The sequence below is a fragment of the Anas acuta genome, chromosome 1 (genome assembly GCF_963932015.1).
Source record: "Anas acuta chromosome 1, bAnaAcu1.1, whole genome shotgun sequence".
Classification (NCBI taxonomy): domain Eukaryota; kingdom Metazoa; phylum Chordata; class Aves; order Anseriformes; family Anatidae; genus Anas; species Anas acuta.
In genome coordinates, this window is record NC_088979.1 from 200,526,696 (window position 1) to 200,543,755 (window position 17,060).

The 17,060-nt window shown below is 43.5% G+C and overlaps 1 protein-coding gene across 1 annotated transcript in view; it reads right to left on the reverse strand.

Moving 5' to 3' along the window:
* Window positions 1-8,172: 8,172 nt before the first annotated feature.
* TAF3 (TATA-box binding protein associated factor 3) overlaps window positions 8,173-17,060 on the reverse strand; it is a 114,226-nt gene continuing 105,338 nt past the window's right edge. The window contains exons 5-7 of the mRNA XM_068670078.1: window positions 14,637-14,892; window positions 11,091-11,197; window positions 8,173-10,297 (exon numbers count right to left, since the gene is read on the reverse strand). Coding sequence (XP_068526179.1) covers window positions 10,183-10,297; window positions 11,091-11,197; window positions 14,637-14,892 — 478 coding nt within the window. The 3' untranslated portion in view covers window positions 8,173-10,182. The remainder of the gene's footprint in view (window positions 10,298-11,090; window positions 11,198-14,636; window positions 14,893-17,060) is intronic.

Below are 17,060 nucleotides of genomic sequence, written 5' to 3' on the forward strand. Positions count from 1 at the left end.
GGGCTCACCCCATGCTCCTGAGCAAGCACTCGGCCCCGGCATCAGAGCCGGCCAAGAGTGATGGAGAGATGCAAATGAAAAGCGAGTGGGTCTTCCTGAGAAATCTTTGAACACGCATCCAAAAAATGAATGTGTTTTCTTCTAATTAGGAGCGTTCGTTATATCTCATGGCGATCTACAAAACAAGCCACATGCCAGTTATTGTTGGTACAAGCACAACAATTCTGACTGTGGGAAAAAAATATTTCCAGGCATGTAGGACACAAAATGTACTAAAGGCATTTTAATGACACTTTAATTAATCTCTAGGCATATGTTAAACAGAGAATATCTAAAAAGGTGTGTATGTGTGTGGGGGGTAATAACGAAAGTTAGGACTCAAATCAAAAGATGCTTTAGTACCTGCAAAAGCTATTAAATATAATTATATTCATTTCAAATATCCCCACGCACAAAAATGGTAAACTGGAACGAAGGTTACAAGCAAATCTCAGTAAACCAAGGCTTAAATATATATATATATATAAATATATCAAAAGAATGTTGTGATTACCATACGAACAAAAACAAACCTGAATAAATTTAGAGTTAAGGTGAGACTTAAAAAAGAAATCCAAAGAACCTAGGTGTGGAAAATTACAGTGGAGGCAGCTGAACCACCTCATCTTGGAGATGCTGTGCAGTAACACTGGGGAAGAAAAAACAAACATGGGTTTAGAAACACCTTATCCTGACCTGGGACCACAGAAATGGAAATGCCTTTCTCAGATGTCTGTTGGCTGATAAAGTTTATCACAACCAGCTGGGAGACTCTCATTTCCAGTTTGCTCACCAGACCACAGTCCTGTCTACATATACGCCTATGACAAAGCAACCGGGCCTTCTGCAGAGTTGCTTCTTTTGGTTCATGAATAAATAACCTGATTTTATCCAAAATCACCAGGTCTTGTCCAATTCTTGCAAGGTTTTTGCTAAGAGCACCTTGCGTTATGTCACAGTTGTGGTTGGGAGGAACATCAGGAACCCTTGAGAGGACCCAACATCCTGGTATCTCCCCGTGTTTTTGGTTTGGAAGGACCTTACAGAAGGATCGTGCCCTCTGCATGTCTGTTGTATGGAGATCTTGGCAGCTGAGACCTGTTTTGGAGACAAAACCTCAAAGAAAACTGGTGTCCCCAGTGATAGGTTCATACAAAGGTGCATAGAAAAGCACCCAGAGAGGTACCCAAGGATGAACAAGGCCCAGAGGTGTATTTTGTAACAGATGTCTCCAGCAAAGCCTGGATTTAAAACACAGCTGTTAGAAGGGACCTGGGGGTTAGAAAGCAGAACAAAGTTTTCCTTCTTGCATTGTCAAGTGACTCTTCTGGTCCTGGTGCAGGCGCTGCCCGTCTTGGCCTCAGATAGCTCCAATACTGGTGGAGCTCTGCTTGGTGTTGAGTAGAGCTGGGAGCTTGGAAGTGCCCGTTCCCCACTTAGCTTTGTTCCTGATGTGCTCTGTGACCTGGCACAGATCACTTTGTAACCCTGATCAGTCTCAGTGTCTGTAATGCCCGCATGAAACAAATCGAAACTAGTTCTCAGCAACTGATCGACTCTAGTTGGGGCCCATGTTTCTCCGAGCACATCTGATGGGATCTACTACAGCTTTCAAGCCCTTCAGCCATTAATCTAATACCCTTGTTGAATGGTTATTTGTTTTTATTACCCTTAACCAGTGACTGTTGGGACCATCCACCCACCCGCCTTGCCCAAATGCATCCATGTGTGGGCATGGCATGGTGGCACAAGTTGTGCTGTGATGACAAAATTTGGCTAGCTGTTTAGGAAAGCCCCCTTATGTCCTAAATTCCTACAAGAAGTGGTCAATTATATCCCCTGGCTGATGAGCGTGTTGCCAGAAGGGAAGAGGCAGGTTGCTATCTGCCAGGGTCTGATCCCCAGCAGCTCCTGGATGCTGGAGATGTGGAAGTTGTACCAGCAGCCGATGACAAGGGCACTGGTCTTGCACGGAGAGGGAATGTGCGGTGTCAGGTGAGGAAAAGCAAGGCACCCACTGGAAGGAGAACAACTCTTCTGATTGAGATAAGGATAACTCAAAATGGAGACAAACAGCTAAATTACTGCTAAATTAGAGTACCTTGGGGAAGGCGATGCCAAGGGTACGCTCATCTCTGAAATTATTTTGCAATGGGTGCATCCAAGGCTGGTTTCATACCAGAAGTCCAAGTAATACTATTTGGTAAGTGTTAACTCTGTGACCAGCGTATGTGATCCAGCAGCGAGAAGAAAAACAAAGACGTGATGGAGCTCTGCAGCCAGTTAAGCATGGCTTTGGTAAACAAAGCTGGTATAATACTCACAGGAGCCTCAGGCACGGGCTAAGGCACCTCCACCCACCTGCACACTGGATGACTTGTACAGAGCTTAGCCTAGTGGGAGCCCCAGCAATTAATCCGGTCCCCCCACATCTCTCCAACCACCCTCCTTCCACAAGACCAAACCAACACGCTTGGCCGTGCTTGCAAACACCGCCAGGCCATCAACCAGGGCCAACCGAAAATTAGGAGGCAGGCGGGCATCCCGAGATCTGTAGCTTGTTAAAAGCCAGGGGAACTTTTTCCAGCAAGCTGGTAAAGAGCAGCTTTGCCAAGATGGGCACCTGGGTGTGGGAAGAATGCTGGCAGGGCAATGAACTCATTAAGGTGGAGCTCTGTCACCACCTCCCGAAGGAATCCGAGATGAGTCCATCGCGCCACTGCTGCCTTGTGCAACCGAGTGTAGGAAGGATCAGTCACTGGAGCTCTGCGCTCCCCTGCTCTACACGCTGAAGTCAACGCCACCAGGAGAAATAAGAGCCCTTTCCATGTAAGCGAACTGATCTGGCTGATATCGAGTGACTCATTAACGGCTTACAAAACCTAAGTAGACCATGGCGTTGCTCTCTAGTACTGGGAACTTCTCAGCTCGAAAGGAGGATTTGATACCTGCCAAAAGCTCACCTCGGGCCCAACCATCATTAGTAACAGCAGATCTGCCCTTGGAGGTGTTTGCAAGACGTTACGAGCTGCACCTGTTTTAACTCTGGGGAGCTGGTGTTTTCCAAAGATCCTGGGCACGGAGGTGAGCTCGACCTGCACTGGTCAGTGACACACTCCAAATCCTGCCATACAGGTGGCAAAGGGTGAAGGTGGGATTGAGCAGTCCCTGTGTGGGAGGAATACATTTACTCACACCGTGTGCTTTCTCAGTAGCTCCTAAAGTTTCACTCTCTGCACTCCCCTGCACCCTTTTTTCCATCCAAGCTCCTAAAAGTGTGAAAATATCCCATGATGATCAGATTCATTTGAGACAAGGAATCCCATTTTCTGTATGGGATTCTTTCTTAGCAGAAGACATACTAAGAAAAATAGGTCTGTGGTATTTGTGGTGCATAGGAAGCTGTGTTTGCCCAGATGTGGAGGAAATACTTGAACTGCTAGAAAGGTCCCTGCCATGTACAGAGAGAATGGCTGAAATTTTGCCACCATCAAAAAGGAGTGTGTAGGAACAACTCATTTCTCCTGCTTGGTTGCTATCACAATACGAAATAATGAAAAGGCACCACAAGATCCTGCACTCTGGTTTCATCATATAGCCACGGTACCTGACGTGCTAGGGGTCGAAGAACACGTTGACTTCAGATTTAATCCTTTTAAAACGTATTTGGTTTAGCAACTGCTGGTCTAGAGGCTACACAGAAGGGAAAATCTTGTCACCAGCTGCCTTCGGTCTGCTGCTGCTGAGTGCATTTCTGTTGTCCATGGCCCAGATGCACACTTGTTTGAAAGGAGAGGTATATACATTGTCTTCATGATAGCCAAAGAATCATCTTAATACCATCTGAATTGGGCAAAAACAGTCCTTCTTTCTGGAAACCATAGGTCATGTAGCCAAATATTACAGAGCACAGAAACACGAGGTGCAGAGAAGCAAAGGGAGCAGGATCCTCTTCCAAAACTTGTGGTAGGCAGGAGACACGTTTCCCAAGTCTAAGGAACACAAAACTTTTGCATAATGGACCCTTGTGGTCCAAGTAAATAGAGTCTGAAACCAGGTTAAGCTGGTGGGCTGTGATAGTTGCTTGAGCTCATGGCTTTGCCATATTTGCTGTGAAACCTCCAGGTAGACTTAAACACCCCAGATGGGATACACAAGACACCTCAAGTTTAGGTTCAATTACTCTGAAAATCCTTTCTCCACTGTAATCCGGCCATCAAGGCAGAGCATCTCCAAAGGGCTCTGTCTCTGCTCCAGCTCCAGACTTTGCATAGCCCATGGTTAAATCCCCTAAAGAGCATCTCATGCGTTAGATAGCTACGGCACCTCTAGTGCCATCCTCTGCACAACATTGCTGAACATACTTAATTTGGGAAATTCTTTCATTGTCAGCCCAAAACAACTCTGAAACCAAAGAAATGTAGCATTTAGCCAGTAGCAGTCATAAGGGTTGAAGGGATACGACACTGCAAACTCAGCCTTTTAGAAAGTGGGTGGCACTAAGAGTCGATGGCTGAGCTGGGTTATTAGATATTGAGGCAAAGGCCTGGATTTTGGGGTTGACTGAGCATCTGTCTTTGCAGAAAGTATTGAGAACAACAGCACCACTTCATTCTCAGCGTCTTAATACAAGCCAGCTCCTAGCACTAACTCAGGCATTTCACAGCCCACAAAGCCCAGAGAAGGCAGCTATTGTATTAATTATGAGAGGCAGATTTTGGTGTCCCCAAAGTAACTTTAACCAAGAAGCAGTTTCTTAGATAAATCCCACCAGATAGCCTTGGAAGCAAAAAAGAGCCAGGAGTAGCAAAATAAGGTCTTGATGTGAGCCCAGGAGGCCACAACTGAGCCAATGAGAAGGTTGGGTTCATATTGGAAAACTTGTTGGAAAAGGGTCAACTACAATTTGCAAGGCCAAGGGACCTGTCTGGTTCAGCAGATGGCTTCCAGCACCCAATCTTTATGAAAACACAAGTGCAGAGAAAGGTTTAATTGAGGAGCGTGTTCAGGATCAGACCCTGCGCCAAGGGAGCTGCCGATAGCTCTGGTGGGGAGCGATGGGTCATTTAGCTCGTGGGAATGTCTGGGCTGTTCTGCCAGCTTCTCATCAGCCTGGGTCCAAGGCTGAAGCCAAGCTGCCAGAGCAAGAAACGTTATCCTGCTCCTGCAGGTGGAAACTGGGGCATGCACAGATCTGGTGCCCAAACTCAGCTACACCAGAGCTGAGCACTGGGGCCGAGTTTCCCGATAACAGGAGTGGATTTCTCCCTTTGTGTCGTGGTTATCACGCAGGGAACAAAATCTCTGAGGAGAGGTATACACCTAACGTGACTTTTCTTACAGCATAACTTGAATGCCAAATTTTAAACAACTACAGCAAATCGTGCCCAGTCCCTGATGGGTGGGGGGATCCACTTGGTCACAACTTTAGCCCTCCTGCGCCAAAGGACTGCATGCAGCTGGGCAGTGACAGCACCAGGGGCCCTGGGGACACCAGGGTGGCCAGTAGGTGACCCCCACCTTCACCCTGCTCATTAGTCCCACAGTAATAAGTGACAGGCATCAAAGCTCCTGTCATCATCAGAATCATGTTGGCTTAGGGAGGAATCGACAGGCAAGTTTGTAATTTATGAAACAAATTCCTGCTCGTGACAGAGGATTAAACCTGAACTTCCAGTCAATTTTTAAGTTTCTTTCTCCCTTGTTTAGGCAATAAAATCATCTAAGTCTTATTGCTTTTTTTTTTTTTTTTTTTTTTTTTTAATCTGTTGGAAATCCTGATGGAAACACTGATGCTAAGAACACATCAGTTCCCTGTGTATTCGCTAAAGATGGCTTTCTCCTTGTGCTTTTTAAAAACTACATGGAAAATCTCACACCTAGTTTAGGTTTAGACGGCATTCGACTGCTCGGAAAACTGTTGGGCAGCTCACATCTGACCATTCCTGCTCGCATCAGCCAGGTAGGAGCCGTTTGCTGGCCATAAATCTCCCGTTACAGCATCCTCTGCCATCCAGGGATTAATAGCAGCTTTCTACTTTTTAGGTTAGAGCTGATCCGGGAGTCCCCAGAAGAAAGGGAGAGATTCCTAAATAGCGTGACTGACAAGACTGTGAAGAGGGAGTTTATTCAGAGCATTATCTAACTCATTCTCCGACGAAGGAAACTCATCTACTTTTGAGACTTAAACTTCTAAAGCAAGCTGCTATGATCTAAAGAGATTGGCCATAAAACTATTTGTATTGAAAACTTAGCCAGCACGCCTTTAGTGAACTTCATTCATTAACATTCTTCCTGGCAAGGTTTCCATATCTCAGCGTTCATTTTATACTTTAATTTGGTTAGGAGGTCTTTGTTTAATCGTCCTATTGAAAGGAGAACAAAGAAGGTTTAGGTGATACAGTGAAGTAATACACTATATTTTATCTCTGGAAAGCCCAGACAAAGTCAGCAGGCTCTGATACCCTCTGATTCTTTTTTTTTCTTTCTTTCTTCCAGGACATTTGGAATCACAAATCAGTCGTGGAGCATAAAGATCCTCACTGTACTGAGCTGCGGACACCTTCAGAAGAGAAACACCTTGTCAAGCAGAGAAATTATGCTCTGAGCATGACATACAGCCCCGAAGGTAGATTATCTCCAGAAAAGTGCATCTCCATTACGCCGGGGATGGATGCTCTGCATTTGTATCTCTGCCCTCCAATAAAATCAGTAGTCAAGATAGATTTTTCCATTTCTGAAGATAGTTTTTTTTTTTTTTTTTTTTTTTTTTTTTTTCTATTTCTGGGCTTTTGGCTCACCGTCTCGATATTAACACCATAGATTTTTTTGGGGGGGTGCAAAGCTCACTAACAGCTGGCGATTTTGCTCAAGACACTATGCAGCGAGGAGCTGGCATTGCTGTTTTCTCCAGCATCCTGCTGGTGTAGGCTGCCCTACTGAAGACTTACAAGAGAGGATAATAAAAAAGTCTCGTTTCGTGACAGATGTGGCTGCTTCCCTATCCCCGAAGCCGGCGGTGGAGCGCGAGTGCAGAGCTCCTCAGCCTCTGTAAGCTGACACAGCTCCAACTGACTCCCAACTGACTCCAGATAAAAATCTGGCCCTAGAGTAAAGGCAGGATCCAACAAGCTTTTCTCACGGAATAGTTTTTGCACGGTTTTCTGGAGTATTCCCTACCAATACTCACTGTACCGCTTGAATCCTCTCTGTACTGTGTGCATCAATAAAGGGGAAGGCTGTATCTGCCTTCTCACCAAGGCAGACAGCGAGTTGTCTTCGCACTGAAATCTCTTAATTCCTCACTTTCTACACTTTTAAGCAGCTCTGTCCATGACCTTGCTCTGTCTGTGAAAATAGATGTTTTCCCAAGGCAGGGCTTGCATCCTCTTTGACAAAGTTGCCCTCCAAGGCAGGGAAAACACCCAGGTCCCTGATGCTCTTCCATGAAAATCAACGAGAAAAACAACCCTTAAACACCCCAAGTGCCCTCCTCTCACGGAAGAAGGCTGCAGTAGGCCAAAACCCCAATCACACCCAGATTCAGAGGAATTAAAATGCCCAAGCATAAAACCAACGAGCAAAGGGAAGAGCCCTAATTCTGGCAGAGCTTGTATAAATGGAAACACAAGCTGTGAAGTTATAACTGCAAACACAAAGCAAAATCCAAACACCTCAGTATTTTTTTTTTTTCTGGGGAAGGAAGGTCCATACCCCACGGCTGCTCGGTGGGTAGCTATTTTTGGAAGTCGATTATTCTTTTGTGCCCCCGATTCCTGGTCTACACCAGTGTAAGTGAAAGGGGAGTCAGGCTCTTCACGGCTGCTGACCGAGGCTGCTCCGAACCGATGACCCAGAGGTGAAAGGCCCCTTCTCCTGTTACTAATCCCGTGAGCCACACAAGCTCCTGAAAATGATTCTTTGGTTTTATTACCACCGAGGTCGTTTATAAAATCATAAAACCTGGGGTAGGAAAGCAATCCGCCGGCAGCGGTGCACAAGCATTCACAGAAACCTCTGTCCTGTGGCTGAAACGACAAAAGTTCGTCCCTTCTTCCACGGCACCTTGAATAATTCAGTCAAATAAATGCGAGGGGTTGTGATTAACTGAGCGGAGGAAATGGATGAAACAACTTACCAAAAGCTAGTTCTTTATTATTGCAACCAGAAACGACCAAAGACTGTATATTTTGTATGTCTGCACATTACATGTGGAGGAAAACAAGAAGCAGGTTTGAGACATTCAACAATTCGAGATTAAAAAAAAAAAATCGAACTCAAGAACTTTTCTTGACTGACGCACTGACTGGTAATTAGCAGGGACAGAATATAAATGAGGTGGCATTGAACAAAGAAGGTAACAGTGCACTTTTAATAAACCAATTTCATCCATATCTCCCCTGATTTGCAATTTAACAGTTCTATCAGCAAAGCCTCATTTCCCTAACTAGACTGGAGCTTTTAAAAACATGACTAATTCATTGTCATTAATATCAATTTGGATGCATTTAAAAAATAACCCTTAATATCTGTGCAACAGGTTAAAGGGCTGTACGCTCAAACCTCAGATGTTTCTCGCTGAACAGTTTGAAGTAGAAATATCCCCAAATTAAGCAATGAAATCCAAATGCACCCTATGAATTCAGAAACAAAAGATTTTTTTTTCTTCAAATTTATTGTTACGGTTTATTTAGCTCTGAGACCACTGCACTACAATATATAATACTGTTGTTTTCTTTTTTTTCCTCTGCAATTTTCCCCATCATTAAAAATATAATACGCATTCACTTTGTTGGTCTTACCACGGGGATACAAAAAGCAGAAAAATGTATCTTCTGGCCTTAATGGCATCAGGCATCTCCTTCACCTAAACACAAACCTGACCATTTTGGCAAACTTGCTACCACTTGTTAAAAAAGAAAAAAAAAAAAAAAAAGAGAAAAGAAAAAAAATCTGAGCTCCAGCTACAGATTAACACACTGGAGCTACCATTAAAAGTGCAGAGCCCCTGGCCTAAGCCCTCAATTCAGAAGGCATTTAAGCACATGTATAACTAAGTGTGGGAACAGTCTCCTTGAAGGCAATAGGATTACTCACTTCTTAAGCAGTTACCACATGTTTAAGTATCTGAATCGAGGCCTAATTATGGTGCTGGTTGACTTCTCGTGTGCGCACCACTGGGGCAGATCTCGCCAATCCCTTAAAGCCACAAGGACAAGCGTGTGTTACATGGGCTTTTAATAGCTGCTAGGTTTGTCTTCTCAGGCAAACAAAAATAAAAATCCTCATGCCCTAAAAAATAAAAAGGTACTTTATAAATATCAGGTATTTACATGTGTGAAACTCTTTTAATGTGAAGTGTTTTTACACACCCATGAAATGTACAAGCAATGAAACGGTACATCGACAAAGACTAAAAAACAAAACCAAAGTATAAAATATATTACAGGTCCACCAAAATAAATTCACACTGAAGAAAAAAATCGACACAATAGAAACTTTGTTTTTTAAAAAATAGAAGATATTTCACAAAAGCTTGAACATGTTTATTTTATGTTAGTACTAAAAATCAAGGGAAAAAGCTTCATATATTCTTGTCACAAAAATATTTACCAGCCACTTTTTATTTCCACATTATGATTATCTGGCTCAGCGGGAGTAGAGGCTGAACTGCATCCAGACTACAGAAATCATTCCAGAAGGTCTCCTCAGTTTACAACTTACTGCAATTTACATTTTCTTCTCCTCTCGTCACCTTACTGCAAAGGCTCCAGAGGAATTCAAAAGAAATTGAGAAGGAATATAACAGGTATGTACAACATTCAACTTTGTTGCTGCCGAGCCACAGGAGTGGGAGCGGTACCATTAACTACTGAAGTCTTCATATCGCTCTGTGCAAAAACGTCCCTCGGTAGGTGAAAGACAGCATCAGAATGTACCAAAATCCAACCCCCCGGGCTCGTACAGCCTGAAAAATGCAACAGCCCCCAACGGACAAGAGATCCTTGCCCCTGATTCACTGCAGAGTCAAACCCAAAACACCCGGTGACGGAGGGTGAGAGGCGAGCACACCGCGTCCCTCTGCGATGGAGCCAGGGCCGAAGTGCTGAAGCGACCACACGACTTCAATCCACATCGAGGTCTTCAGTGTGCTCTGTGCTTCCTCTTCTTGTGTTTTTTATCTTTCTTTTTGTTGGCACACTTGGAGCAGAACCACTGGATCTCTTCTGGGGGTGCAGTCGTGATCCCGACGCAAGGCCTGTGGAGGACAGGGAAATGTGGTGTCATTGCAGGGGAGTAACATTGCTTTTATTTCTTACCCCAAGAAATTAAACATTTCAGTGGGATACAGGATCTGGCCTTCCTCCCCTCCCTCCCTCCAAATTAGCAGAGCAATTATATCATCACTTCATTGATGAATACAATCATCTAACAGAAATGTAAAATAAACTTGCTTTGAAACAAGAAAATATATCGAAAGGACACTCAGATAAGAAATCGTTTTAATAGAAAATATGACCGCACTTTCAGGAATAATAGGCTAGATTTAAAATAATTTTAAATGCTTCTTTAATACATCTGCAAAAAAAAAAAAAACCTTATGATTTTATGTAGCTGGTAAAAAAAAAAGGCCTAAAAAGTGATTAATTCCTCGAACCCCTTATATGAGCTGACATTTATATTACTGTTCATACAATGCTTCATAACTTGAAATGTCTATCTGTATACACTGTGCTCATAATCCTGTACTTCTTTCAAAATTACCGGAATCAGCCATATTTCCTCATCGTTTCAAAAACAACTGTTATCACCGATTCCCATTAATTAAAGTAACACTCCTTCAGTTTAAAATCTGCTGCTTCAAATTCCAGAGAAACAGAGATAAAAGTATCTTCCAGATTATTAAATTGGGCACAGCAAAGCCATTCAAATATTCCCAGCCTCACGAACAAAAAAAAAAAAAGAAAAAAAAAGAAAAAAAAAGGAGGGGGTTAATAATATAGCCACAATCTGCGGGGAACGGCAGAACAGGATGGATGAGAACAACTTACCAGTGATACCAATCATCGCAGTCATCACAACCTATCATTGGACTGCCATCATCTGGCTTGTTACAGCCAGGACAGATCCAGATCTGGTTACCCCATTCGTCTCGGATCTGGTGCAAAGAAAAAAGGAAAGTTAGCTGGTTTGCAGGGCAAGCAGGCAGCAAAATCAACATTTAAATAATAATTAAACAACAAAAAAAATGTTGCTTATCCAACAAAGCTTTTCAATGGTCACCTTTCTTATTTAGGACTTCTCTCACCCTAGGTGCTCAGCATTAGGTTTTAATTGATTTTTCCTATGCTGTACTTGAGGCAAAGGCATGCATTTTTCTGTATTGTCCCGTGAACCAGCAAAGCCAGTTGTGCCACCCGACCTACGCACAGCCACTCACACAGAGCAGCCGGGGCTCGGCCACACAATTCCTGCTCTGTCTATACACCACCACGACCAGAAGGCTGGCTTTTCACATTTCTACCCTGGTAATGGCGAGAACGAGCTACAGCAGGCTCCTGCGGAAGATAACAGTCTTATGCGCATGTAAAATATCCAGTGCAATGTGGATATGTTGCTTTATTACTTATTAGCCAAAGTCTTCAACTCGACTAGCTGATAAGATCAGGATATAAAAAAAAAGTTGTTACTGAGTAACTTTCCATTCCCCTTATGACATTTATGTCACAGCACAATTTACTAAAGGGTAAATGAAACAAGAGAGGCAGATCATTTACAGTATTAGGCAGCTGCTTGCCAGGTTTATCATATTCAGAGTTTCATGATGTTTTTTAATGTTTATGCCCTGCCAGAGCCATATTTGTATTTTTAAATTTCAAGTGCTTTCTTTAACAGTTCTTTGGTAACAACGTATGTGAAAAATGTCACAAAGTCCATCCAAAGAAGTGTAAATTCCCAATATGGAGTACAGAATGCCTGGGGTATTACCCTGATTTCATCATTCCTTTATGGAGATTTGCACATTATAACCCAATCTCAAAAATATGAACTGTTTTGTTCTCAGCTTTTGTGCATTAGTGCAGTTACACGTATCTAAGACAATAACTTTCTGCTATCTGTACAGCTTACGAATGCGATATTAAAAAGCAGCAGATGAAAATCCCCAAATGTTCTTAGGGGAAAAAAGAAAACACAACATAAAGCTACCACACGGTGGTCTGTACATCTTACACCCCTGCCAGAAAAATCAATAGGAATATACTGAAGCTGCAACCAACACATCACTCTCGACTGACTCCTCTTAAAGCCCTGCACTTCTGTGTGATCTAAAACTGGAAAAAACAAAGCCCAGGAATATTAAGCAGGGACCAAACCCTTCCCAACCGCGACATGCAGCATCACACGAAGAACTGGCTTTTGAAGCTCGCTGATTGTAAGGCTCAGTCCTACCGCCACGCTCCCACCTGTGGGCACTGCCATTTGGCACATGCCCCATCTGGGCGCTGCCAGGTTTGGGCACCAGCGGTGACACCTATAGGAAATGCTGCCTGACACTGCCCCATCAGGAGACAGACACACCAAATTGTCCAAACTTAAGTTTTCAGGGGGATGCTTTTTGGCAGAATGCTTGTCTTGGTATTTTAGAAGATCACGGGCTGGAGAGGGGCAAGGTGGTCCACCAAAACCTCTTTATGTTTGTTAAGAACTTGGGCTGCTGAATGAGGATGTCAAAATGTCTCCTAACTTCGTGTTCCTTGACGAGCCAAGGGTCGTGGAAGGAGGGACAGTGTGTGACTGCCCAATGCTATTTTAGTACAAACCATTTCGAGTTAACGATCGGAACACACTTACTGAGATACTATCCCGCAGGGAGATCCCACATAATAACTTTTGTTTTCCAAGTATAACATCATCCTTTGTCCTTCCGTGCAGAAGGGAGTCGTGTACCCCTGTCACACTGGCTCCAATCTTATCTCCCTGAGAGCTTTCCCATGCGCCCTTGGGAATGCCATTTCATCATTCTGTGTCCTGGATTCCCTTCATACAAGGGGCTAATAATTATTAATTATTCCCTTCTTCTCCAACCTCTTTGTCAGCTTTTTGACTTGGAAACTTCTCACATTGGGAGTCTCTCTGCCTGCATACCTACTTGGATCCTACTGCAGTAAAGCCCTGGTTTCAACTATAATGTTATAAAAGAAAAATAAAGATAACCTGGAGCCTACTGAGTACGGTTCTCTGAATTCTCCCTGAGGTGCTAAGTGTGTTACCATTGAAGTACTGGCCTTAGGAAAAGTTATAGGTTTTCCTTCTTTAAACTATCATCATCTCTAAATTATTTGCCTTTAATACTGCAGAAAATTTGCTGTAGTGCAGTATTTTGAAAATGCTTCTCTCCTAGGGTGATTTTCAAAGCTTCTGGACACTACTGTAATGTGTAAGAGTGACACCACATTTATGCTGTGATGGAGAAGGTGAGGATACATATCCTTCACCCCGAAGATATGCACAGCTTATGTGAGGTAGTCGAGTACTGTAACCAACTCTGGAGTGAAATGTAGCAGCTGTTTAAATAGAGACCAGTAACACGATACAACAGTTAAGCAAGGAAGAGCACCTTCTCCGTTAGAACCAGCAGGGTAGATTTACACTAGGAATCTTTATAAAAACAGGAATTAAAAAAAAATCATGTGCATGTTACAATTAAAGTAAACTCTGTAACAAAAGCAAGTTTCAGGTGCTTTAAATGGTGAGATTTTTAAACTGGCACCCGCTATAGATAAGCAAGGTGTCACCATCCAAGCTGGAACTCAGCCAGGACGGGGAGGATAACAACACTGCTGCTACTGTTGGTGGTATGTGCTGCTCTTCAGTGATCAGAAACAGCAGGGCTTCCGTCTTACACTGTATCTAGAGCAGAAATTTGCTGTAGCAAAACAATTGCAGTCCTGCCCAAAGGTGTGTCCACGCTCTTTTAGAGAATGTAGTTCCTGTGTTGTGTTGTACGGGAGACTTTTCTAAAAGAATGAAGAAATCTTAATGCTGCCAGAGAAACAAAGTTCAGAGCAAATGTCGAACAGACTTGAGGAGCTAGCTACAGACTTCAAGAAGCACAAACATTACAATTTCTCTATGTTGAGGAAACCAGAGTAGTGTACTCTACGCACCTCAAATGATGGCTAAGTCACATTCTTGATGTTGTGTGAGGGTTTTGTACTTTACCTGACTGACAGCAAAATCTATGGCGAGTTTGACATTTGAGGTTTCAATTCAGTGCTCATGAAAGCATCTATAAAAAAAATCTCCATCTTCAATATTTTATGCTCTAGCTCAGTTAGGTGAGGATAAATGGGATATAACTGGACTTGTTAGAAGAAATTTAAGTGTTGGGCTGGAAACATGGGAAAATACCAACCTAAGTAGTAGTGTTTTAATGATTAACCTTTCAAAACAAGTGCACGGAAGCAAGAGGCAGATAAGAGTAGCTTAGTGGAGAGCGACATCGCAAGTCCGGCACCCTCGGTTTGAGATGAGTCACCACGAAGCTCAGCAATTGAGAAGATGAATGTGCTGGGACAACACATGGCAGCACCTACCACGTAAGTACTGACAGTCTCGGTCACCACGCTCCTAACAGGCGCTTTGGAGCCTCCGGCAGCAGAGACGGCTGGAGATGGAGGTGGAAGCACAACTGGTGAGACCGTAGGCTGCGGAGGAGGAGGAGCAGGAGCTGGAGGAGGGGTGACATGGACAGGAGCTGGCACCGGTGATGGCACAGGTGGAGGTGTTTTGGGCCGGCTCGCAGGAGTAGCAGGTTTGGCCTCCGGGGCTGGCACCACTTTGCTGATGACTCTGAAGGACCAAAAAATGAGAATCGTTAAGAGCTGATGGGAAAGAAAGCACCGCTCGATCACCGAGCAGATACAGAGAAAATATAGTGCAGCTAATTCACATCACCTTTAAGTCAGCACTGAGGCTGTTTCAACCCAGCACGAGGGCTGCTCTCATTGCTACACCCATCCATTCACAGACCCTGACGAGCGGACAGGATAAAGTACAGAGCTATTACAAAGTGAATGTCGGGACAGCCTGAACCACTCCATAGCTCGCTGTCATATAAATATTCTCTGTGGCTTCACTAAACCTTGTTTCGTTAAGTTTTATTACATTAGCTCAATTTGTGGGAAATATTAGAAAGGAAAGTTAATCAGCTGTGAACAGCACTGATTTTAATCTTCAAACTGCGAGACGATATCATCCTCTTAAGACTCTACATTAGGGGGTTCTGCAAATATTTGCTAGTTTGGTATTTCTTTCCTCAAATGTTTATGAAATCAGCAGTAGATCTAGTCAGGACAAATAAATGACGCACACTATATACTCAGCAGTTAAAATATTGCTACTTACTCGAGTAGCTGAAGTAGACAGGATGTAGCTCTAGTAAATACACAGTATAGAATAATCTTGCCCAGGAAGGGGGATATATGGGGGACCCAGTATTTATTAACGAATGTTGAGACATGGTGTTATTGATGTGCCTGCATTTTAACAGACAAGGCCCTTACAATAAGACTTGAGACTGGAAACACGAGAAGAAGGAAAAGGGCTTTTTGTAAAACAAAACAGAAAAACCCCAAACAAAACACAGGCTAGGACTATTTGTTTTTACCACATTTTGGTAAATCATTTAACTTATTTATATTTGAATGGTAACTGTGGGAGTGCAGTTCATTTGTGAAGGGACTGGAGGAAGAAGGAAAATTAAGGAAAGGTTAGACATTCCAGGAAGAAGGACATCTTAAGAAAGGAAAAAAAAAAAGGGAGACACTGGTAGGAAAACCATGACGAAGATCGAGTTGGAACAACTCCTGAGAACGAGGGGAGGAAAGTCCAGCTCCACTGTCAGTGGGAACTTTATGTGCAGCTGAAGAGTTTTCTGCAGCTCCTTTATGATATTCAAAAGGCAGTACCGATAGCATCGGAGACTTTGTCTGCAATTCAAGTCAATAATCCAAGCCATCATTAGAGAACAAGCTGGAACTACATGATATTTAAAGCTCAGCTGAGATAATCATGTTTTTCTCCCTAGATACGCCACTTGCCCTACTAAATCAGAACTATGGCAAGTACGAGGAAAAAAAGAGTGAAAGGAAACAGAGCAATGGGTTTGTGTTTATTGACTAGTCTGCCACATCACATCCAGGGAACCATAACACCGACCTTCTGAGACCCCATGTAAGTGACTACTGGAGGAAAACCAAAAATAAGGAAGTTTAGAAACACAGAGTGGAGCAGAATCTAAAAGCTGATGGATGGTTTTCCTGGCCATCCCCTACACTAAAGGCTTTTACACTGCTTGAAAGTCATCTAGCGATTACTTCAGGGGTCTGATTTGGGGGCTCAGGCTCCCCAAATGTGTCTGAAAGGTTCCTGACTGTGTGTCAAACCAGAGCACTCCTAAATCCCTGCCTGCAACATGCAGAAGGAAGGAGGTCGTGTTATCACATCGTCCAGGGAGCAACCTAGACATCTACTCCTGCCCCTAGTTAGGGGGCTACCTTTGAAAAAACGCTGTTATCTCCCACCAAGCAAGCTTTCTCATTGGCTCTTCAATGTCTGTGATGCATTTCTGGTTCAATGAAAACCTTAGCACATGGCTCACTTGGGCTCTTTCAGACTGGCCACACACCATCTTTGATGCTGCTTTTGTGCCTTCCTCCTTCCACTGTTCCCAAAGCTGAACGCTCAAGACCTTGGGTGGTGGCACTGCTCCCATGGCTTGCACTGTCACCCCTGCGACTTGAAAGCCTGCTCTTAATAAAAATAAAATAAAATTTGGCAATAATAAAACTGTGGAGAGGGACAGAGAACAAAATATTTGGCTCAGCAGAAGTCATTTGTAGGGTTTCAAACATCATTATTCCCGCTTTCCCTGCGCCCACTTCTACCCCCCTCCAAGTAAACAAAGTCCTGCCATGAGTTCTTCAGAGAGTCAACCCTTCCCTAGTCTGCACTAGGAA